Source organism: Nelumbo nucifera, chromosome 2, assembly GCF_055504915.1.
Source record: "Nelumbo nucifera cultivar China Antique chromosome 2, China Antique-T2T, whole genome shotgun sequence".
NCBI classification, from domain to species: Eukaryota; Viridiplantae; Streptophyta; class Magnoliopsida; order Proteales; family Nelumbonaceae; genus Nelumbo; species Nelumbo nucifera.
This window is the reverse complement of record NC_142650.1, coordinates 66,208,888-66,233,725: the sequence shown is the minus strand read 5'-3', so window position 1 is coordinate 66,233,725 and position 24,838 is coordinate 66,208,888. Positions and strand designations below refer to the sequence as shown.

General features: G+C 38.4%; 2 protein-coding genes across 2 annotated transcripts in view; both read left to right on the top strand.

Annotated features, from left to right (window-relative positions):
* Positions 1-18,552, top strand: part of LOC104601379 (exocyst complex component EXO70A1-like) — a 31,223-nt gene extending 12,671 nt beyond the window's left edge. The window contains exons 6-13 of the mRNA XM_010264677.3: positions 5,791-5,929; positions 9,958-10,170; positions 12,815-13,020; positions 14,644-14,844; positions 14,928-15,027; positions 17,789-17,904; positions 17,985-18,131; positions 18,222-18,552. Of these exons, the coding sequence (XP_010262979.1) occupies positions 5,791-5,929; positions 9,958-10,170; positions 12,815-13,020; positions 14,644-14,844; positions 14,928-15,027; positions 17,789-17,904; positions 17,985-18,131; positions 18,222-18,339 (1,240 nt within the window). The 3' untranslated portion in view covers positions 18,340-18,552. The remainder of the gene's footprint in view (positions 1-5,790; positions 5,930-9,957; positions 10,171-12,814; positions 13,021-14,643; positions 14,845-14,927; positions 15,028-17,788; positions 17,905-17,984; positions 18,132-18,221) is intronic.
* A 4,477-nt stretch (positions 18,553-23,029) lies between these two features.
* On the top strand, positions 23,030-23,758 carry LOC104601378 (NDR1/HIN1-like protein 10). Its single transcript, XM_010264676.2, has one exon. The coding sequence runs from the start codon at positions 23,030-23,032 to the stop codon at positions 23,756-23,758; it is 729 nt and encodes a 242-aa protein (XP_010262978.1).
* Positions 23,759-24,838: the final 1,080 nt, after the last annotated feature.

Sequence of the window (24,838 nt, the reverse complement as noted above, 5' to 3'; positions counted from 1 at the left end):
ACCATGTAAAAAGGCATTCTTGATGTCAAGTTGAAACAAGGGCCAAATCAAACATAGTAGCAAGAGAAATTAGAACATGAACTGACCCAATTTTGGCAACCGGAGAGAAGGTGTCTGTGTAATCAACACCATACTACTGTGAATAACCTTTGGTAACTAACCGAGCTTTCAACCGTTCAACACTTCCATCAGGTAAGTATTTAACCGTGTACACCCACTTACAACCGACCACATGCTTACCAGGAGGAAGAGTAGTGAGGTCCCACGTATGAGTACGAGTCAGGGCCGAGAGTTCTTCCATTGCTTGGTGCCACCCTGGAGAATTGAGGGCTTCCTAGACATCCTTGGGAACAGAGACAGAGGATAACATAGAAACAAACTATCGATGGGAAGCCGAAATGTGAGATACAGAAACAAAATTGGAAATGGGATGGAGAGTGCTACTGCGTTTACCTTTCCGCAAAGCAATAAGAAGATCAAGGTCAGAACTTGGAGTTGGGGCTTGGGTGGGATCAACTGCCGGATCTGTCGATAGTGACGAAGCTAGGGGAGGAGCCGATGCTTGACGATGTGTGTACACTTGCCGGATAGGTGGTCCTCTCTCAGGTAGCTGCATTGGAGGCAAAGACTGGGTCACGACCGGAACAAGAGGAACGGATCCTCAACAGGAGCTGGAAGAGGGGGTGATGGCAATAGAGGAGAAGTATCCAACCTGGAGAAGAAAGGAACAGACTAAAAAAATGTAACATCAAAACACACAAAAGAACGCCGAGAACGAGGGTTATAACACTTATACCCTTTTTGAGTCCTGGAATAGCCAAGAAAGACACACTTAGTGGATCTAGCATCTAACTTGTCCATTCCAAGCCCAAGATTATGAACGAAACACACGCATCCAAAAACTCTGGGAGTAAGGGGAAAAGGAGACAACGTGGGAAACAGAACATAGAAAGGGGACTGACCTTCAAGGATAGACATGGACATGCGGTTAATAAGAAAACAAGATGTGAGTACAGCATCACTCCAAAAGGGTTTGGGGACATTCATTTGATGTAAGAGGGACCGAGTAGTTTCCAAAAGGTGACGGTTTTTTCTTTCAGCCACCCCATTTTGTTGAGGGGTGTAGGTACATGAGGTTTGATGGATAATGCCATGTTGTTCCAAATATTCTTGAAAGTGTGTGGAAAAATACTCACGACCATTATTAGAACGAAGAATTTTAATATTTACACCAAATTGATTGCGAATTTCAGCATAAAATTTCTGGAAGATAGAAAACAATTCACTCTTTTCTTTCATAAGGTAAAGTCATGTCATCCTTGAATAATCATCATAAAAAATTACAAAGTACTTGTAACCATTATAAGACACTACTCTGTTTGGACCCCAGATGTCCGAATGGACTAAAGAAAAAGGACTCGATGTACGACTATCAACTCTAGGACTAAAGGAGACACTGTAATGTTTCCCAAACTGACACGACTCACAATTTAAATTAGAAAGACGACGCAACGATGGAACAAGTAACTGAAGAGCTCTAAGAGACGGATGACCAAGTCTGCAGTGCCACTGATGAGGGGAGAGAGATGACTAAAGAGCTGTTGCCGAACCACCTCCATCAAGATAATACAGTCCACCAGCTTCATGCCTCCACCAATCTTCATCCCCGTCTTGAGATCTTGAGCAATTAAGAGACTGAGTCAATTTACTAATAGACATCAGGTTAAAGGGAAACTTGGGAACATATAAAACTGAGGAGAGGGATAATGAGTCAGTGTCAACATTACCAACACCACATATGGCTGATGTAGAGCCATTGGCAAGAGTAACAGATTGGGAAGTAGAGGACGGAGAAATGGATGAAAACACACCTGGAGTTCCAGTCATATGATCGGAAGCTCCAGAATCTATAATCCAATGGGAAGATGTGGATACCAGACAAGCCGTACCTGTGTGTGCAAGGGTAGCTGTGTTCTGTTGAGATGTACCCTGAATGAACCGCTCATACTCATCCCGTGAAACACTCATCATCTCCTTTTTGGAAGTATCTGTTGATGTAGTGGGGATCTGATCAGTGACTTGAGATTTTTGCCTTGAGCTACCACCATTTACAATTGCACGATTCGCCCAAGTTGAAGGTGGGCCATGGAGATTGTAGCAAAAGTTGATAGTATGTCCTTCCATACCACAATGAGTACACCTTCTTTGAGTATTACCACGTCCCCTACCACGGGCTCCCCCTGGGTCTCGTCCTCCAACACAACCACCACCACGATTATACATTCCACCACCACCATGACCATACATGGGTCCACCACCACTACCACAACCGTGCTGACCTCCTCTACCACCACGACCTCCCCCTCTCGTAACTGCAAATGTAGACCTATCTGACATAGTGGAAGTCTCTATGGGTCCAACTGAAATCCTCCGAAGATGAGCAAACACTTCCTCAAGAGAGGGAAGAGCAGATCCACCTAATATCTGTGCCCTTATGGGTTCATACTCAGATTTCAGCCCTACTAAAAATCTGGTCACATCCAACTGCTCTCTTTGTTGTTGCTGAATTTTGACATCAGGTGTAAGAGGATGATAAACATTCAACTCATTTCGTAAATTTCTCATACTGGCATAATAGTCCTCAAGACTCTGATTCCCTTGTTGTAGATTGAAGTACTCTTGGTACAGTTGGTAAACCCTAGTAGTGTTATCTTGTCCAGAATATAGTTTCCTTGCATGATCCCAGACTTCCTTGGCTATATTTAAAAACATGAAGTTCACACTAATTTTAGACTCCATGCTGTTCCATAGCCAAGTCATAATTTGAGCATCCTCCTTCTCCCATTCATCATATTCCGGAGAATCAATTGAGGGTTTATCTTCCCTCACATGTTTCACTTTATTTTTGACTTTCAGGAAAACTTCAACAGACTTAGCCCAAGGGACATAATTCTCACCATTCAGTTTATAGAGGTCATCTGCACATTCAGATAATCAGAAGGCACCATCACACTTGATTTGTATTCACTGCTATCTCCCATGACTGCACAAAAAAACAGTGGGAGGTTGTACTACTAAATTGTTACTCTACTGCCCTAATAAATGACCACACTCCACACGAATGACTGAACACCACTAGGGTTCCTAGTACCAGGTTTCAGCAGCAACACTCACAACTATTCACCACTGTTTCAGCAATAATATTCACAACTGTTCACCACTTTTAGCAACAGCACTATTGTTGCCGTTTACTGTCAGCTCTAGAAACCCTCACAACACACCTCACGAATAATATTTTCAGTTCTGCAACATATAAAAGAAACTTGCTACATATCACAACTTAGTTCGAAGATCATGTACCTGTCGAGTAGAGGGTACCAAGTCTGCACTGTCACCATCACAAAACCAGCCCTCTTCGAATTGCGAGTAGAGGGTTTTCTACCAACCACACAAAACCACAACAACTGCACTCATTGGAGGCATGGAAACCCCCAAAAGGAGAAAACGACCAGTCCTTTTCTTCCTTTCTGGAAAACTCTCTAAATATCAATGAGAATTCTGCAAAACCCTAGAGAGGAATGCGCAGAACAGAGAGAAAAGGAGACAACTGATCTGAACTGATTATCGTGTCTCTGATACCATGATAAAACTCAGATTAGATGTTCGTATATGTTTAGATCAGAAGAAAGAGAAGGAAAAGAGAGAGAGAAGGGGAAGGAGAAAGATAAGAAAAAGGAGAAAAGTCACAACTGAACTAGAGAGAAAAATCTCAAAACCTCTAGTCGGCCCTTCTTTTATTTATACTCTTCTAAGATATACAAGGATTACCATTGTGCCCTCACTTAAGTGAGGGCCACATCAGCAGAGCAATACATATATAACTAAACATAAAAGGACTGTACTACCCTTGTACAGCTGATTCTAACAGTTAGGAATGTTATATGAGGTATGTGTCTAGAAGAAAATTATGCATTTCCAGCAGTCTTTTCTAAGGTTACTAAATTTAAAGTGGGAGAGGGATAAAGGGTGTGATTTTGTGAAGATGATTGGAGTAGGGTGGAAGTTTGTGAGCTTTGTCCAAGATTATGTAGGCATAGTTCTAAAGAAAGTAGCATTAGTCAATGTTTTGAATTAACTAATTAAGAGGTAATCAGGTGCTTTGTATCCTACTTTTAGAGACCTTTATTGGACTGAGATCTTGAGGAGTACATGTCTGGAAGAAAATTATCCATTACTATTAGTTGACTACTATGGACCCTTTAGGGGTGATGATAATGTGAAAGATTGACACCCTTATCATCTGATCCATATCCCTGTCCAGATGCCATCCTGATGTTAACTCCATCTAATTGAACTTTGGTGTTTCATTGTCACCCTTTAAGAGTGAGAATTGACAGGTATATGAAGAGTTGGCCTGTTGTCATATGACCTAGCCTTGTCAAAGATGATGTCTTAATGTGAACTCCATTAAATTGAACTTTGATGTTTATTTCCGAGGTAGCCGAGAATCTTCAAGTCTTCTGGAGTAAGGGCCCTTGTAGAGAGCTCAAGGGTTCATTTGTTTTATTTACTCTGGTCTTATTGGATAGGAGCTTCTGTAGATATGGGATCTCCTTTTTCATTCAGGATATTTGTCTGGTTCACTTCTTGTGATGTGGAAATTTGATTTGGATGGTGAATAATATTGCCATTGTTTAGATCAGCGTGGGAGATAGAGATATTTGGAGATTCTACCATTTCATTAGGGAGACTTGACCCCAGTAATCCAATTTGAGCATCTTGTTCCAATGGCTGAAGTTGACCAGTTAGAAAGGTTGGTAACATATTATAGTCTATCTATTCCTGTGTAGGCCTGTAGTGTTTGCTTTTCCTGTATCCCTTCTATCATTATTGTTGTTGTTGTTGTTGTTGTTGTTCTTCTTCTTCTTATTATTATTATTATTTTAATCATTTTCTTTCTGTAAGTACTTCTCTTATTCAGAAAAAAAATGTAAATAGATTTTAACTGAGTTTAAAAAAATTACCTCATATCCATTCGCAAAAAGTAAAATATGATTTAGTTTCCTAACTTAAACAAAAAATCTAACACAAAAGCTTCCCATATGTTTACATTGGTGTGGGTCCCATTCTTTAAGATAAATTGGGTTCATATTTACAAACATAATCTAATTTAATCTCCTAAATCAAATAAAAAAACTAAGCTAAATTTACCACATGGATAGTGAGTCCCAAAGAGAGTATGTAGGAATAGTTGCCTTGTACTCATTACGGGATGATCATTAACTAGTTATTGATAAAAGAAATTCTGTTCACCTCTTTTATGCTCTCCTCTTGTATATTTTTTTGATCAATAAAAGAAGATTTTATTCAAGTCAAACTTGAATATTACATCAAGGTGGGAAAGTCCCCCACCCCAAAGGAACTACTTCATAGCTTTGCCCAAAACATTTGATGCCCAACAGCCCCTTGTTTATCTAAAGTATCGACCATCTCTTTTGCTGTTCTTCTCACCCATTTAAAAGCAACATTCAACTCCCTTGCTATACTTTCAATTTCCCGAATTGTGTGCTTATAGATCCATGAGATTTGGGTACTACTCTTGTATGATATTTTTGGACTACCTGGGCTTCTTTCTATGTTGCTAGGTGATGAGCCATCTCTGTTTACGTATATTTGATGAGACTGATATAAGTATTTATTAAGAATATCGAAGTGACTCATATCTTTCATCTATCTTATATATATATTCAAAGAAATGTTAGAATAGTAATCAATTTCATTGGTATTCAGAGATGCTCGTTCTTCTGTCCTGGAGCAAAGCCTTCGAAAACTTGGTGTAGAAAAACTCAGTAAAGATGATGTGCAGAAGATGCAGTGGGAGGTTTTGGAGGCTAAAATTGGGAATTGGATTCATTACATGCGGATAGCTGTAAGTCTTTTTGTTTTATTTTTTGAGAAAAAGTAAAGCATATTTTATAGAGCAGAAAGTGGCAACTGAGTACAGAACCTCAGGAATTATAATACTCTGAGAGGCTGTACCACCAAATGAGAAACTTTTCCACGATACATACAACAAGAACCACCTATTGGCCCTTTAAAGTTTCTATCATATAGCACTTATGGAAGGAATATCTCTGAACACAGTAGCGGCAGAGAGACAATTATACCATAAAACGACTTTTCCTTACACTTCATCCCCTTGTGGTGATGTATCCTCAAATTTCTCTCCATCCAAGCAGTCCATAAAATTTTTGCGGCAGTGGACTTCCAAGCAATTTTCCTGCTCTTTGTTTTTTCTTTTTCTTTTGGCGCTATATTTCCCACTCCTGTTCAGGCCATCAACAAACAAGCCTCCCAAAATTTACATAATAGTCCTAGGAACTCCCAAAGTTAAGGGTGTTGAGAAAGAAAGACCAAATCTTCATACTGAGGAAGCAACAAATAAATAGATGGTCCTCTGACTCCCAAACATGATTCAAGTTTGCTAGAACATGCAGCTAAGAGTAGAAGTTTCTATCCCCCTATTGATAAGCTTATTCTTTATAAGACATGCATTTATTGCAGAAGCCCAGACCATTAAGGCAATCTTAGAGAGCACCCAAGGGTTCCAGATGATTTTCCAGAAATGTTTTTTTTTTTGTATTTTATTTTTATCACTAACAAGTAGATTTCATTAATAATAAAGAAGGTACAATAGGGAGAGGTAAGCTCTCTTAACTCTTGCGTAGAAAACAATAATAAAACCATACGAATTACAACTGAACCCAAAACAAAGCCACCCTATTCACTCGTTTTGCTAACTCATCAGCAAAGGAATTGGCACTTCATTTGACCCACACCACATTAATTTCAATGCCCTATGTCAGTCATTTGAATTTTTTCTTTTCATTACTGTAGGCCCACAGTGCGCTTTGCTTCTCCTTTAACCAGCTTACTACCAACTTGGAATCCCCTTCTATCATCAGTTTGCTAATGTTCAGCTCCTTAGCTCTTTGCATACCTTGCAAGATTGCCATAATCTCAGCCCTAAGAGAGTCTCCTACTTCCAATTGGTCCTGAGAAGAGAGCAATTACTTTCCCTTTCTCATTTGTTATCAACCCCCAATGCCTGAAGACCCTGGATTTCCAACACTACTTCCACCAACATTCAGCTCATAAAAACCATTGGGAAGAGAGGTCCAAGACAGAGTTAATGTCTCCCTTACTGGGGCAGAACTGGCAACTGTTCTCCAACTTCTTAGCAAGTTATCCATTGTGTAATCTTGGAAAAGTTCCAATGATTTCAGCCAGTGTACTACTCTGGTAAAGGTCAACTTCAATATAGCTTCTTGAATTCCTTTCTTCCAATATAGTCCAGCTAATGGCAGCCCTTACACATCTCCACATTATTTTGCCCCTCTTTTTTGGTGAACTGAAGAAGGTAGAGGCAAACAGGCTTTGCACAATAGGTGGCGGAGTCCACCTGCACCCAAACAAAGAAAAAAAAACCATTCCCTAATATCTTTAACAAAATTGTAGGAGATTAATAAGTGATAGCAATTCCCATCATCAGCCTTACATAGAATACACCGATTAGGGGATAAACAACTGCTAGTTCTTTTCTTTGAAGTAAATCACATGTGTTGATTTTTTCCAAGAAAGCCTCCTAACAAAAACTCCCAACCATTGGTGGAATAGGTTATCCCTCTTTAATAGGGGAAGACAAACTCCCACTACCTTCTAGTTGAGTTAAGGCTTTGGAAAAGGAAGCACAGGTGAACAATCCAAAAGGAGAAAGGGTCCAAATCCTTTTATCAGGCTTAGTGGGATCCAAAAATACCCATCAAGGATGCCCATTAGAGTCAAATACTTAACTCTATGTCCCTAATAGCCCTTTCTAAAACCCAAATCCCAACTGAACCTTAAAGAAGACTCTCCAAGCTAACCTTGTTCCCAAAATTTAATTCCAATCATACCTTATCCAAGGCAAGAACAAAGGGAGAATAACTTGAATGGCTTTCCACAGAGAAGCTCTGGTGGTCCTTGCCTAAATTCTGACATCCCATCCATTGTCCGCAATCCGATGAATGCTCACCACTGCCTTGACCCACAATTTTTCTTCCTCTGCTAGTAGTCTCAACAACCACTTCCCCAACAATGCCAAGTTTTTCTTCTAGACATTCCCAATACCAAGGCCTCCATACTTCCTACTTCTTGTCACCACTTCCCATCTAACCCTATGATCCTTCCTTTCCTCCCCTAGTTCCCAAAGAAAGTCCCTCATTAATTTCTCCAACTTTCTAGCTATCCCTTCTGGCATTTTAAACACTGACAAGTAGTACACATGCAGATTAGTTAGGGTGGACTGTGGAGCTAATAGAGTGATTCTCCCTCCCAAGAAAAGGTAGTTTTTCTTCCAAGAAGCAAGTCTTTTTTCAAATCTTTCAACCACCAGAGTCCAGAAGCTTCCTTTCCTAGAAGTAGTCCCAAATACATCAATGGCCACTACAAAACTGTATATCCCAAGATAGCTGCACACTCTAAGTTTAAGGCCTCCAAATCCAAGTTAATTCCCACTATACAGCTTTATCTCAAGATTTACCTTCAAATTAGACATTTGCTCAAAGAGTTGTATAGCAACATTCAAACTCCTAATCCACCTCAAGTTACTGCCTTGACAAAAGAGAATTGTATCATCTGCAAATTGTAAGTGAGTGACTGGTACCCCTTCCTGTTAATTCTCCAACTTCTTATTAAATTCCTTGAATTTGCTCTAAAGATTAGCCTAGTAAACAGAAAAGGAGAGAGGGGATCCCCTTGCTAATACCCCTTAATGGCGGGAAGAAATCCACTACTGTTCCATTCACTACAGTTGAATAGTGACAGTCCTAAGGCAACCCAATAGCCATCTACACCAAATTTCTCCAAACCTGAGGTTATCCATTACCTCCAATAGAAAGGACCAATCCACCAAGTCATAAGCTTTTTCTAGGTCAAGTTTGCAAACCACTCCTTTCTGAGAATAACTTCTCCTTTCACCCTGGCGTCCAGCTCTGTACTAATAATCGACTCTTTCCTATCAACTACTGTAAAATCCCTCCTCTTTTCTAATGTCAAATGTTGCTTTCCTGTCTTCAAAGGGCAAAAGGACCGCTGTGTTCTGGACCCCCAATTTCTCTGTCACTGTATCAAGTATTTTCCTCCTGTTTTTGACTTCATAGTCAACTTTTAATACCAGTCTCTGTTCCCAAACCCCTCTTTCTTCCTTGATAAACATATTTTGAGCAGGTCTCGAGTTTGCCATTGAGAGACCACACAGTGTAACCATCTTTTCTTTTATGCTGTGTTCTTCCTTGTCTTCTTTGGATTTTGTCCAGAAGAGCTGGAGCAACAGAGGGACTCTGTTCTCCACTTCCCTTGCCACTAATGCTTCTTAGTTTGGAAGTTAGCCATAGGACTGAGTGAAGGAAATCCTGTAAATTATCCACAACGGAGATCCAACCTATTTTCTCCTTCCCCTTTGGCACACAAACCATTTGCTTCCTGGTTTTTCCATAGTGTTCTATTATGGCCACAAACCATCCCTTTTCATTTTTTCTCAGTTCAGCCTCATAAGTCTTCTCCTGCACAACCAGTGAGTTTTTCCACCCAGCTTCCTTGATTGAGTATATCATACCATCAATGAATCCTTTTAATCAAACTGCCGCTCCCTCAGGTAGGAAAATAGTATCTCTTCTGTCCTCCCTAATCTTCAGTGCAATCTTTCCATTAATTTTACCTTGTTTGAACAATAGCTTCTTTGCTTCAACTACTGTCTCAAGTCTCAATCTGCTAACTCCTTGGAACTCTTTTCCACCTTGTGCCATTCTTGGACCTCCCTCTCGTTCTATTTGCCATTTTCCAGAAGATTTTTTATTTTACTATATGATTAGTATCATATTCTCTGCTTCTTCAACCATCTGATTGTGCTTGAAACAGGTAAAATTACTATTTGCAGGGGAATGGAAAGTCTGTGATCAGATATTTGAAGGCATTGATTCTCTCAGGGATCATTGCTTTGCTGAAGTTACTGAAAACAGTGTTGCCATGCTTCTAAGTTTTGGAGAGGCTATTGCTAAAAGCAAACGGTCACCGGAGAAGTTGTTTGTACTTTTAGACATGTATGAGATAATGCGAGAACTTCAGTCAGAGGTATGCATCACTAGATTAAATATAACTTTCTGTCAATTTAAGTGAGTTTCTTTTCTTTATTATTCTGGGAGGGTTTTATCGTGTGATTTTCATTACTTATGGGAGATATGGTTAGATAACTTAGATTCTATCCGAGTCAGTAAGCTTGTTTTTATTGAAATGTATAAAGTTCTTCAATGTATCAACCCCCCTTGGTTGTCTCCCTTTTTCATCAACTTTTCCTTCTCCTTTCCAGTTCCACCTTTATTAAGTTATTTCATTTTTGCATTAACCTTTCTAACCTTTTATTATTTAAGTTCCTCCCTCATCCTATTATTTGTTCCATACTTTCAATTTGTAAGATTCAATCATTGAACCTGGTCTGTTTACTTCTATGTTTCTAAAATTTCTAATCTTTCAAATACGATGTAGTTGAGAGAAGGGTGACATGTGCAATGCATGTGCCTCTTCCATGCTAATATGTATAAATGGGGAAAATGACATGATATACATGTGTATAAACATGTAAAACGTTCATACATTATATGGATACCATGAAGCAGTGTAGTGGTCCTATCTTCTGAACCATAATTTGTAATTCAATTTTGCATAATCTTTAAACATATCATAAAATAAAAACTTCTAAAGTGGCTTCAGTTTATGGACATGCTTATTAAAAATGTACATGGGTCTTTGCAAGCTGATCGTAGAAGGAGATTCTCAGTTGGTGTTTAGCTGCAAAATAAAGGGAATGGGTTTTTGAAATTCACAATGAAATGAAGAAAATTAAATGGCTTTCTAGGGATATGGATGTAACATACCGATGGGTCAAAAGTGCAGCTAACAGTATGAATGATATCTAGGCTAAACAAGGGGTTGGGAGAAAGCAACTGATTTGGGCTAGATTGTAAGTTTTGTTTGTGGAGATAAGCCATTTTATCTGCAGCTATATTGTAATTTACATTTGTCATTTAATTAATGAAAGTTTCTGTTATTGATAAAAAAATGTACATGGATCTCTCTCCCATCACATAAGAAGTACATGCATTATGTGGACAACATGAAGCAATGAATTAGTTCTATCTATTGAATCATAATTTGCAGCCTGATTTTGCTTAATCTATTACTGTAGATTATGGAGGAAGTGCTACCTTTCTAATTATATGCCCTGGGAATGTAGATTATTAATGAAGGATATGACACTAAACAGAATGGGATGGTGAAACAGGATTTGTGTAGCTGATCCCATATGGTTGGGACAAGGCTTAGATGATGATGATGATCTATCATGGAATTCTGGGGACATGCTACCATCTGTTATGTGTAATCACAATTCCATCTTACCAAAAAATGTATTATTATTATAATGTCTTATGAGGCTTCAGTCAATATTTTATAAGTGAGAACTGAGAAGTGCAACCAAAGCACAAGAGCTTGAGGTGTGCATGCCTGAATGAAGTGAGGCACCAATTTGAAAAAAAATCAATATACAATAATATGCAAATCTAAATTTTGAAAGAAGAAAAAAATATTTCAAATAGCATATTAATTCAATTGGTTGGAATATTTCAAAAGGCATATTAATTCAATTTTGATGAAGGTTGTAGCCTTGTATGTTCAAGTTACATGGGCTAAGCTGTTTAAACTCTAAGAATCATGAGCACATCGTACAGTATGGTAAATTATGTATTCAACATCAAATTCAAGGTTATGTCATAAAAAAATAGCAGCAGGTGAGATGCTCCCACAAAAATGAGCCTTGCCCATGAGCCTAAGCATGCCTTTTAAAACACTATTTTCATTACAAGGAAGTACTTGAATTGAAAATGTGCACTTCACCCCCCTCAGTTTTGCTTTCTCGTGTTCTTAGGGTGTGCTATCTGCCAGTGGCTTAGAAAATCTGGAGCAAAAACTTAGATTAAACCAAAACTCACTTTTTTGGCGTCCTCGTAATGTTTTCTCTTCTTGGTTGCTAGGGGCGGAGCCAGGGGGTGGCAGGGGGGGCATAGCCCCCCTCTGCCATGGCTTAAAAATCCCCACAATCCCATTTATATCACTTATATTTTGGTTCTCCCATCCATGTTTGTCAACTCTTGACCTCCTAATCAATGTTTATTAGCATTTGGCCACCCCTGCTAAAAAATCCCGTCTCTGTTCCTGTTGGTTGCGGATGTAAAACTTGTTTATCTAGGTTTTTGTCAGTTCAGTGCCAACACATCCCAAGAAATCTTAATAGACTGGCTCACTTTCTTGCCAGTCATGAATGCAGTTTAAAAGGAGTTCAGATGCATCAATTCCCATCTGGTTTGTTTCCTGCTGGTTGTAAGGACTCAAATGTTTCTAACCCCAATTAAACTTTGCTGATTTTAGTGCATAGTGCTTTAGTTTACCAAAAGAACAAAAAGAGAGTCCATTTTAGTTCTCCATTAAGTCTTAACTTATATTATGATTCATAGAATGCATATTGAAGGAGGTAACAATTAGTAACTAAATTAAGTTGTCTCTCTGGCTTATGAAAGTTGAGGCTTATTTTGTCCCAATTGCTTTGGATGACTATGTACAAATTTTCCTATTATATATTTTATCTTCTCTAGCAATTCTTTTCTTTTTTTTTAATAGTGGAGATTAATTTTTTCTTATTTCGGAACTGTTTTTTCTTTGCCAGATAGAGACACTTTTTGAAGGTAAAGCCTGTAGTGAAATGCGAGAATCTGCATTAAGCTTGACGAAGAAGCTTGCCCAGACAGCTCAAGAGACATTTGGTGATTTTGAAGAAGCAGTTGAAAAAGATGCAACAAAGACTGCTGTTCTGGATGGAACTGTCCATCCTTTGACGAGCTATGTAATTAACTACGTGAAGTTTCTTTTTGAGTAAGTTCATATTACATACTGTGCATGCAATTGTAGTGTTTGTGGGGAGATTAGGGATGTTGATAGCCAAGTAGGCTTACTTTCTTTGGTCCAGCAGGGATTGAAATTTCCCAAGGGCAGAATTGGAGGCACTAATACGAGGATTAAAGTTGGTACAAATGAATAACTGGAAGGATTGCTTTAGAAGGGGACTGTGAAGTGGTAGTCTCCTGGCTGAGCACAGGAAAGGTGTACCATGGATTTATAGCTTCTCAATTAAGAAGCTCAATCCCTAGGAACAAGCCTGAACTGTTTGTTCAGATGGATTCCGAGTAGCACTAATGAGCTGGCTCATGGCCTAGCTAATTCTGGAACCTCAAAGCAATCTTTAGACCGGAGATTTCTGGGACTTACAATCACTTTGTAATAGCTGTTTAGTGTCAATAATTAAGTATATTTGGTTAGTTTGATGCTGCTTTTGTGCTGAACATTCTATCCAATTCTGGACAGCATGTTTTTTTTTTTTTTTTTTGATCAGTGAACAGAGTAATTTCATTAGGTATGAAAAAAGAAGTTGCATCATAGGATTAAGAACAGATTAGAAACAAGGCCACTTATCCAAGGAAACAAATTAACCCAAATCTGCCCAAAAAGATTGATCCCTGTGCACCCCTTGTTTTGCCAAAGTATCCACAAATCCGTTTGCTGTTCTCTTGACCCAGTTGAATCTTGCCTCTAGGTCCTTTGCTAAACTCTTGATTTCTCTGATTAGATGTCTGAACTTCCCACACACCCAGGCTGCTGTCATCCATCCAAGAAATTGCTAATTTAGAGTCACCTTCTATTTCCAAATTCTTAAACCCCTGCTGCATTGCTAATTTCAGACCTTGATGTAAGGCTGTTATTTCTGCTCTTACAGAATCCCCCTACTCCAATCGGCCCTGAGAACAAGGTTATAACTTATCCTGCATCATCCCTAAACACACCTCCAATCCCTGAGAGCTCTGGATTTGTCAAAGTAGAACGTTAGTCTATTAGGCTGAGGAGGCTTCCAATCCATTACTACTTTCTCCTTCATAGAAGCTGAAATTGCTACTTCAAACCAAGCCGAATTTGTCCTTCATAGAAGCTGAATTCTGGACAGCATAGTTTCCTTTATAATAAATGAAATACATTCTGTTGATTATCAAAAGAAAAAAAAAGCGGTACATACTGTGCATTCTTCAATTCAATATTTCATTTTGCTAACTACTAGTTATATTTTTGTCGTCTTTTCTAACAATTTTTTAATCTTTCATTTGTTACATATTTTTTTTGAGATATGTCATGGGGGTTGATTTACAAAACATTATCATTATTGCATCTTACCAATTATCTTTCTTTCTCTCTCTTTTGTGTATGTTATTGCATGTTTTAGGCTAGTGCACTCAATATTTAAACGTCTGCCCTATGAATTTGTGCTTCCATGGATGAACATGTTCATGTTTTTCATTGAACTATTTTTCAAAATTTCATTAGCCTTTGTGCATGTTGTATTCATGGTGAATAGTTGGTCTAATATCTTTGACATGGTATAGCTCTGAAGCAACTTTTCCAGTTATCTTTGACAAAATTGGTCTGACAAATGTATTCATGGATCAACAGTTATCAATCAACACTGAAGCAACTTTTCCAGGAGTTTGAAAATGGAGCTGAAACAAATTCTCAGTTGGCATCTGTAACAATGCGGATAATGCAAGCCCTTCAGACAAATTTGGATGGGAAATCTAAACAATATAAAGATCCTGCTTTGACTTATTTGTTTCTCATGAATAATATTCACTACATGGTCAGATCTGTGCGTAGGTCTGGATATCTTCAGCTTATATCATTGAAATATGACAATTTTGTGTACACACTATAACCAAATTCTCTTTGCATGTTTTCAGGTCAGAAGCAAAGGATTTGTTAGGAGACGACTGGGTGCAAAGACAGCGAAGGATTGTTCAGCAGCATGCAAATCAGTATAAGAGGGTTGCCTGGGGAAAGGTTTTGTTCAATTAACTGATTTTGAAGCATCTCTCTGTTGTACTGAAAGATTCTGCATTACTTCTTTATTTTCTTTACATGCCCTTTGGTCTCAGTATCTATGGTTCTATACTTAGATTTTCATCCATCTCTACAGGAAGATTCTTCCTTCATTTCCTCTCTGATCCTTTCCCTATAACGTGATTGCAATTTATAATTTTGACCAATTGATTTACAGTTGAGCTTTAAGCAAAGTGCTAATGAATCTGCCTTGGCGCTTATTTTTATTGAAAATGTATTAATTATTTTCTTCTTTTTTTTTGTTTTTTTATCAGTAAACATGTATTTTATTAAAACTCAGATTGTAAACAGTTTATACAACTTGGTGATGGGACTGTTGATCCCCTTTAATCACTCTATTCTATCCCTCATTACGGTGCAGCCCAAAACAATTGCTGTCTCAAAGCCCCCTGTTTTGCTAAACCATCAGCTAGCCCATTTGCACTTCTTCGGACCCATTTAAATTCAGCCTCAACCTCCTTTGCAATCTTCTCCACTTCCCTAATCACATGTTTAAACATCCATGGGGTATGGCTGCTGTTTGCTGCCCATGAAATTACTACTCGAGTCCCCTTCCACTTCAACATGTCTGTATCCTTGCTGTTTGGCTAGCTTTAACCCTTGTAGTAATGCCAACAGTTCAGCCTTCAGTGAGTTTCTGGTGCCAATCGGTCCTGAGAACATACCCAATATCCTCCTTTCAGAAATTCTGAATACTCCTATTCCTGAGATGCCCGGATTTCCAAAGGAGCTCCCATCAAAATTCAGTTTTACTTTATTGCCTTCTGGTGGTTTCCACTCCAGCCTTACTTTATCTCTTACTCTCGATGATGTCTGTTCTTAGAATTTCTGAATACTCCAGCCTTACTTTTTCTTCTTCTCCTGAATGTGTTTGAAGAAAAAGTTTAAGGCGCTGATAAGAAACATGGACCTAAGAATCAATGGGTGGGGAGATCAGCAAATGCTATGGTGGACTGTCTAGCCAAGCAAGGGGCAGCGAGGGAAGTTTTGTATTGGGCACAATTGTAACTTATTTCTTTTGTTTTCTTCTTTAGTGGAGAGATTGCAGCTCGCGCCTCTCCAAGGGCTGCTTGTATGTGCTAACTTTTCCAAATCAATAAAAAGTTCATTTATTTATCAAAAAAAAAAGTCTGCTCTTTTCCGTGCTTGTGTAATAAAAATTTCCTTTACCAATGTATTGCATTACATTTGAGGGATTCTGTGAATTACTGTTTTGTGGTGGTCTAGAAATCTAATGGAATTTGTGCTTGTTCATCTTCTATAGCACACAAAAGGCGGTGCAAGCCAGCAACCAATATGAAATGTGCAACCTTACATGGATGGAAGAAAACAGAATTCACTAAATCATTACTTTTGATGAACTCTAGAAGGGTAGAGTTTTAACCATTGAGCACTTGCTGTCCAAAGGTTTGGTGCTGGACAATCATTGTTGCCTAGATTGGAGGAAGAAACTGTACATCCCATGCTGATTCACTGCAAATAATGTTGCAGCATTTGGACCCGTTTTCTGAAGCTATTTGTGAACCAATGGGTTGTACCAGAGGGCCTAAGGACCCTGTTCACTCTCTTCTTCACCTGGACCTTAAAAGGCCTGAGCACTAAAGGAAAAATACTTTGGAAACTGCTGGTCACTCTGGCTAGAACATAACCAAAGAATTTTTGAGGCTAAGAGTCCCTTAAGAAGTATTGATAGGAAAGATGGAAAGGCTCCTTATTTTTTGCAGCTAGCAAAAATACATGAGGAGTTTATAAGGGGGCCATTACTTGGTATAATGGCAAAGAATCATCTGGGAAAAGGAATTATTATCATAATTTTTCTGCATAATACTATTATGGTATATACCGTGAAAAATCAGAAATATCTTTTTGCTTGAGGGGTCCTCTCCTCCCATTAATACAAGACCATTTTACCTTTAAAAAAAAAAAAACTCTAAACACCCATTGCCTATCTTGCCATAACTAAACAAAAAAAAAACCACTTAGAAAATAGAAAAGATTCAAATCCTAGAACAGATTGACACCTTATGACCTACTTTGGCCATAACTCTATTAAGACATGTTGGACTTACAAAATCTTGGTCTTGTTGAATGGATAGAGATATGGCCAAAGTTTTTCAAAATGTTAGTTAACGTTTGTATGATTATTAAGGGAAAACAAGGAAGAAGAGAAGAGAAAGAAAGGAAAACATGAATTGGAGAAGAAGTATGTGTTAGGGCACTCAGTTCCTATAAATATAAATTAGAGGTTCTTTAGGACCAGAAATAACATTTCTCAACATTATTGATATCATCATCAACTAAGCCTTGCCCCAACCAGATGGGGGACGTGCTTCCTATTCAGCCATTCCATTCTGTTCAGTGTCATTTCCATTGTTAAATATTTTTTTGGTAGAATAATCCATTGTTAAACTATGGGCCCATACATATTTTCTCACTAATTAAGGCCATGTCTTTTTTTATCTGCCCCTAGCTCTTCTAGCCCCTGCAACTTGTAACAGTTCTCTCAAAGTTATCCAATATCAATTATCTACAATATATGTTGTATCTGTTTATTTATTCATTTACTTTCACAAATTTTGGTGGTTACTTATTAATGTCTGTTGATGTCCAGGAAAAGAAGATATTTTTTTGGGTTCACAGTCATGGACTTTTGAAATGAATTGATATGGCTTGCATTAATATAAGGGTCTTTTGCCTGCAGATTCTACAGTGCCTTTCTGTTCAGGGTCTGACTTCATCTGGTGGTGGTAGTAATAGTGCTATGGGTGGCGATGGAGGAAACAGCAGTGGGGTTTCAAGAGCAGTGGTGAAAGAGAGGTAAAATATACGCTCTGTTAGGCTTTCCCAGCTTTTTCTTTATAGATTCTAAACTGAACAGCAATGCTTTATGATATCAGGTTAAAGACTTTCAATGTGCAGTTTGAGGAGCTTCATCAGAGACAATCCCAGTGGGCAGTGCCTGACAGTGAGCTGAGGGAGTCATTAAGGCTTGCAGTTGCGGAAGTCCTCTTGCCCGCCTACAGATCTTTTATTAAACGTTTTGGGTGTGTTCTCGTAAACTTTAGCCTTATATTCTTTATTTCTTTCCTTCCATTTTCCTTTTGATTCTGAGATGAACTCCTGATGCCGTACAGCCCTTTGGTTGAGAATGGGAAGAACCCCCAAAAGTATGTAAGATATTCTCCCGAGGATCTTGATCGGATGCTGAATGAATTTTTTGAAGGGACGATCTTGAATGAACAGAAGCGGTAGATTTTGTAAAGTAGAAAAAACCCTCTGCTTTGTACGTGGTTAGAAATGTGTGTGTATTTTCATAGATTGTGATTTGTTTTGCATGAGGAATAATAAGAAAAATAGTGTAGCTTTGGAGCAATACGTCTTGTTCTTCATGGTGCTTGTATTCAACATGCTCCTTTCCTGGTTCTTCTCTGAGTTGTTATAAATAATTTCAAGCGTCTTATAGTCCTCTTTTTCTTCCCCTCAGCTCAAAAGCTTCATGACGAACCTTAAGATTGATTAAGCAACTCCAAAAGGTCACAAGTCCCACTAATTGCCTATTTGCCAAAAGCCTAAAATTGCCAACTTGTGCTTCTGGTCTTTATCTCAGCATAGAGTGTTAGAGAATAAAAACTCATTCAGGAACCTCACGTGAAAGCTTGTCGGGCTTGAAGTGTGGACAAGCACAGCCTCACCCATACCTTATACTGAAATTAATTAATTATAATGGGGTGGCCAAGATCAAACACTAGACCACTGGGTCAAACAGGCTTTGATATCATCCAAGGAAACATTTCTGAATAGGATTTTATTCTCTTACACTGATACCCAAGAAAACATTCAACAAAACTTAAAAGCTGTCAGGTGAAGTCACCTGAATAGGTTTTTATTCTCTAACACCGACTATGCGTCTCTGACCACTGCTTAGGTCTCAACTTTGGCCTTGTTAGAATCAAATCAGCTAAAAGTTGCGTGGAAGATGAAATGGAAGGTCCACTTAATTTGCTGGGGAAAGAGAAATGGCAATCCCTGAGTATACTTTCCTATCATCGGTCGGTGGAAAACATGCCACGTAACCCATATTATCAGAAGATTAAACATTCTTTCAAACATGGGTGGCGTGGCTTTCTTTATAACCTCAGATGCCTTTCTTTCTTTCTTCCACCTCTAAGTATCCGTACGTTGGATGGATCTGTGTATCTCTACGCTTTCTTGTTTAAGAGCATTATCTTTCTTCTGGGGATTTACTTGGGGAGTTCTCAACTTGCCCCGTTTGCTCTGTTCATTCATTTTCTCATTTAATTTAAACGTAAGGACATCAGTATGGTCGTTTCAATTGCTCTGGAATTGGAATGATTCCTTTCTGCCTTTGTCCACAGATATTAAAAAACAACTCCATTAGACAATGCTCGTTCTAGCTATCTGTGTCCTGGAAATTCAAATTCCAGGATGTTTCCTGAGATGCACCCGTTGGCTGTTGCATAAATAAATAATTATTAAAATAGCCCTTGTTATAAATGTATATATAATCAAAAGCCTACCTGATGCCTTCTACGAAATAATATTTTTTGCTAAGACGGATCATGTTTTTTAATTCTCTGCTATATTACCAACTAGTTAATGATCCATGGTACGGGGTAACTAACTATATATGCATATATATAGGCAATTTCTATGATGCCGGAAGGGTATGATACCGGAAGAAATTTGGTCATTCCGAACCCCTGTGTGAATTTTGATAAATACTAGTGGATTGGTGACCACTTCTATGATAAGGATTAATTGGTTATCAATTTTTTAGGCGACACGATCTACTGAAAGAAAAATGTATGCGAACATGGTGAGTTTGGGTCTGTTGAAAGCAAAACAGCATACAATGAGATGTTTCCATGCTTTGTTAAATTCATGGAGATTTCTGTCTTCTTGATGTGTAGCTGGATACCATGCTCTCAATGTGTTTAGGCGCCTTTTACTTTCAATAGATCTGGACTCAATTTTTAGGTATCATAATACATGATGCGGCTCTCTCTCCATATTTTTTTTTTATATATATTATTCGAAAAAGATTGTAAAATCAATTCACATTTGAGTTCAAGGATATGTTCTCTCTTCTTTCTTTTGTTTTCCCTTTTATTTTTATTTTTTTTTCTATCGCATGACTAATCACTTGAAGACACCTCTCTCTTTAACCTTTTCAATTCCTAAAACTCCTCTCACTTTTTATTCCACTTCAAAATTGTTTTTTTTTTTTTCTTAAAATTCTCTCCCCTATCTCTCCTATTTGACTCTATAAACCTATTCTCTTACAATGGATTTTTCTACTTCTTTATTTTCGTAATTTTGTTACTCACATCCTCATTAAGAAGGCTTCTACTTCAAATATATGATTAGCCTCTAACTCAAAAATTATAAAATGGGAATAGATAAATTTTAACACAAGAAAATAAAATATATGTTAGGTGGGGTTCCTCTCACTCTAGCTCTCAAATCATGTTGTTTCCTAATTCAAGATAAGAGATTATTTAATATCTTCTAATAACAAATCAAATCTAATTTTAGTTTTCTGACTCAAATAAAGACCTAACATAAAGTCTTTCATTATGTTATATTAATTTATGTACAAATCAATACATTCTAGATCAAATAAATAGATTCAACCTAAATGCTTCAAAAACTTATGCCCTTAGTGAGTGTCAAACAAAGTACCTATATACACATTTCCCATATGGAATATGGGGTTATTTACTTGTATATACATTAGAGCCAAAGTTGCATGAACTCTCCAGCTTTCCTAAATGGACATGGACATGTTAGAATCCAAGTCGCACGGGTTCTTGGAAAGCTCATCTGATGGTATTCATCAAAATTCATGGGATTGCTTTTATTGGTCAAAACTCATCTGGTACCATGTCTTTCTGGTATCATTGATTTTTTGGAAAAGTACGGACATGTCCAGTGCAGATTTCTGAATTCCACTACAGAGCTATAAACATTCAAAATGTCAAAAACCCTTACTTTATACACTAATGTCTCCCCATGAATTGGCATCAATTCTGAGCTGACACCTACCCCATCTATACTTTAGGTCTAGAAATCCTGACCCTAGGCCCAACCGTCATTCTCCTTAGATTTTTCCTTTTTCTTTATTGATATGACAATTTCAAAAACAAATAAAAAACATTCATGTCCCCCTTAATAACAAACCAAATTTAATTTAATTTCTTAGCTCGAATTAGAAAACCAAATTTTATTCTATATGTAACCTTAGTATTAGTAAAAATAAAACTTCACATTAGTATGGGTCCCATTCTTTTAAATTGGGTTATCGTTTATCAATTACAAATCAAACTTAATCTGATTTCTTAAACGAAATAAATAACCAACCTAACCTTATTACCACGTGGAAACGGTTTGCAAGCAAAATACGTAAGCATTGGTGAACCTCATAGTTGCACAGCATTTGTTTATTATTTTTCTCAGTTGTTTGATTTATATTTGTTCTTGGAACTTTCGATAAGTAAATGTCTGAATAGTTTGTGTCCATTACTCATTCATTCATGGAATCCATTTGTTGGTGGACCCGATCCTTCTATGTTTGAATAGTTCATGCCCATAAAATAACCATTTTTTGGTGGGCCCAATCCTTCATATATAAAAACGGTGGCATGTTATGGACGAACCAGCCAGCAATAAGGCATGTTGTTATCCGACCAAAGCACTGGAAAGAATTTAGCTGCCTACTTTGGACAGCCTCTGCTGCCTAAAGGATACATGAATAAGCCTCTGCTGCCTAAAGGACTCTCCCTACGTGATATACATGAATTTCATGTTGTAAGACTTGAACCGGATTAAAAACCAGAATGCCCCATGGGTCCTGGTTTTACTGGTTAATTGGCCGATTTTGTTCGTTTAGCCCGTAAAAACCCGCCGAGGATTTATTGTTTCATACCTAGTCGCAGGATTTGTGTCCAATCAAATGTATTTTATATTTAATATTTTATATTTAGGATTTAAGGTTAGGGTTTAAAGATTTAGGGATTTAGGGTTTAGGGGCATGGTTCAAAGTATTGGCAGAGGCGTATTGGCACTTCGAAATACATAGAATCAATTTTTTTTAGTTTATTTTTTTTAATTTTGGTTTTTGGAGAGTTAAAAAAGATTTTTTTTTTATTAAAAAAATAAACATATAGGAAAATCAAGAGATGGTCGGACGCTTTCATCCAACCATGTAAGAGCAAATATGTGCTCTGCCAAAGTGTCATTTAATCGGATTACAGTCCAATTGTCCGGTCCGAACCAAGTTTTCCAACCCTGCAACATGAGTTGGAATCCGCTACCAACAATACACGTTCCAACCGCTACCAACTTCCTCAAACACCACACATCTCATCATGAGATTGGGGTCAACCATAAAAGTGGGATCCGCCATGAATGAGATGTGCAGTATCAGTTTATATTGATAGGGGGTTGAGACGTGCTTTGCTGGGAAGAGATCCCCACTCGTGTAATACTATTAAAGTAGTGAAGTGAAGTGGAGATCGGCTTCCATGAGGATAAACTTGTGCCTACACTGTTCTAACAGCCTTTTCCAACCTTACATTAATAATATCTTCACATGAAATAAAGCATATAACTAGGGAATCAGTGCATGCTGGTCGAATGGGCTTTACCCTCACTGAAGCCGAACTTAGAGTTGAAGTGAAGGCTAACGACCAACGTGTCACGTGGAATGAGTCCTTTTAGACAGCATAGGCTGTCCAACGTGGACAGCCAAATTCATCTTGGATCCTTCTCCCCACTGTGAATGTGGAAGACAAAACCACAAACAGTCATCTCGACTCTCTATATATTCTCCTGGATTTCATTCGCAACACACCCAACACTTCTTCTTCCCGGATTTTATTCAAAACGCATCAAACAGTTTTCCTTCTTCCTCTCCATAGAAATGGCTCCGGCAGACGACAATCAAATCAAACACTCAAAAGGGTACCTGCAGCTATACCCAATCTCCTCCAATGGCTACCCTTACGCTGCGCCACCCTCAGCCTCCTACTATAACCCACAACCACAACCGTATCATCCACCATCCCACGATAACTGCTGCATCTCCTGCCTCCGCTGCTCGTTTATCCTGCTGTGTTCCGTCGTCTTCGCTATGCTTCTTTTCAGCTACATCACCTGGCTCGTCTTCCAGCCGGAGCTCCCCGAGTTCAGAATAGACTCCTTCTCTGTACCCACCTTCAAGATCTCCAACTTGGAACTCACTGCAAAATGGGAGGTCGCCATGAGCGCAAACAACCCGAACAAGAACATGGCTTTGATGTATGACGGCTTGAACACCGGCTTGATGTACGGGAGCAGCATCCTGACCAGCGTTTTGCTCACGCCTTTCTACTTGGAGAAGATGAACCACACGGCGTTGCAGGCGAAGATGGTTGTGTATTCGGAGAACATGAAAGGATTCCTGGTCGAGAAAATGGCCATGGATCGGAGCCGTGGGTTCATGAATTTCAATCTGAAGATGACCGCCATGGCCACGTTCATGGCTGGATCTTGGATGTCAAAAACTCGAGCTGTTACTGTTTACTGCGAGAATTTGAATGTTGAGTTCTCGGCTACCACAGGAATGGGGACGTTAATGGGGGGTCCCAGGCATTGCTTGGTTCATCTATGATGAGAACCACCTTAATTCTTCTTCTTCTTCTTCTTCTTCTTCTTCTTCTTCTTCTTCTCTCTTTTTCTTGCTTGCTTCTCTGTGAAAGATGGTGGTGCAAATGCTTAATTGCTGATTTCGTAAGTAGAAAAATACTTTTTTTTTGTTAGTTTAATTTTCCCTGATTAACTATATCGCGTGGAGGATGACAATTAAGGCATAAATAAATGGGTTATTCCCTCTTCCCTCTTCTCATTTTCTTTAATATATTTTATGATGTACATTTCTAAGAAATTTAAAACAAGGTTGATATATGGCATTTTATGTATAAAGAAGAGCCAAAATGGCATATTTTAAGGAACTTAATTTATATGAGCAGTTTTCATCATCATCATCCATGTGCCTTTGACCAGACTATTAACAACAACCCAAGGAAGTTTTGGTGAACCAAAGTTTAAAAAGTTGATAATATTCTTTGCATCAGAAAAAAAAAAAAAAAAAACTAAGACTTTCTTCCAGTTCTCCTTCCTCGTTAGCTAATTACAGAGCTTTGAGGATCGCCAGAAGTTTAGCTTTCACAACATCTCCAAAAGGATTATTTTTCCCACCTGGAATTATTGTAAATACAAAGACCAAATGATTGAGCAACTTCCTTACAAACCCCACCATCACACTTTATGATTACACATGTTTATGGGCCGGATAGCCCAACCGACCGGCATGGCCCAATCTGTTGTTCTAAATCAAGTTTGGACATTATTTTAGGTCCGCGGGTTTAAGAATAAAACATATTAAGTGTACCCTTAACCGTTAAATATGGACGAAAAAAGTAAAATGCCCGTTATACCCCTATGTAAAATTACATTTGTATCCTTGCTTTTAACTTGTCATCGACGGAGGTCGCTGCAAAAACAGAACAGCGGAGCTCTGGCGGAAGTCGACTCCAGCCGACGAAAAACACCGCTGGAACCACCACGAACTTCAATCGGAGGTCGGTGAGTTTTTTCTCCTCTATTCTTCGTTCAAAGTCCTTTCTTCCTCTATATCTAATATCTCTCTCTCTCTGAAACGTCCCAGATCTACGGTGTGACGGAGGAAGAA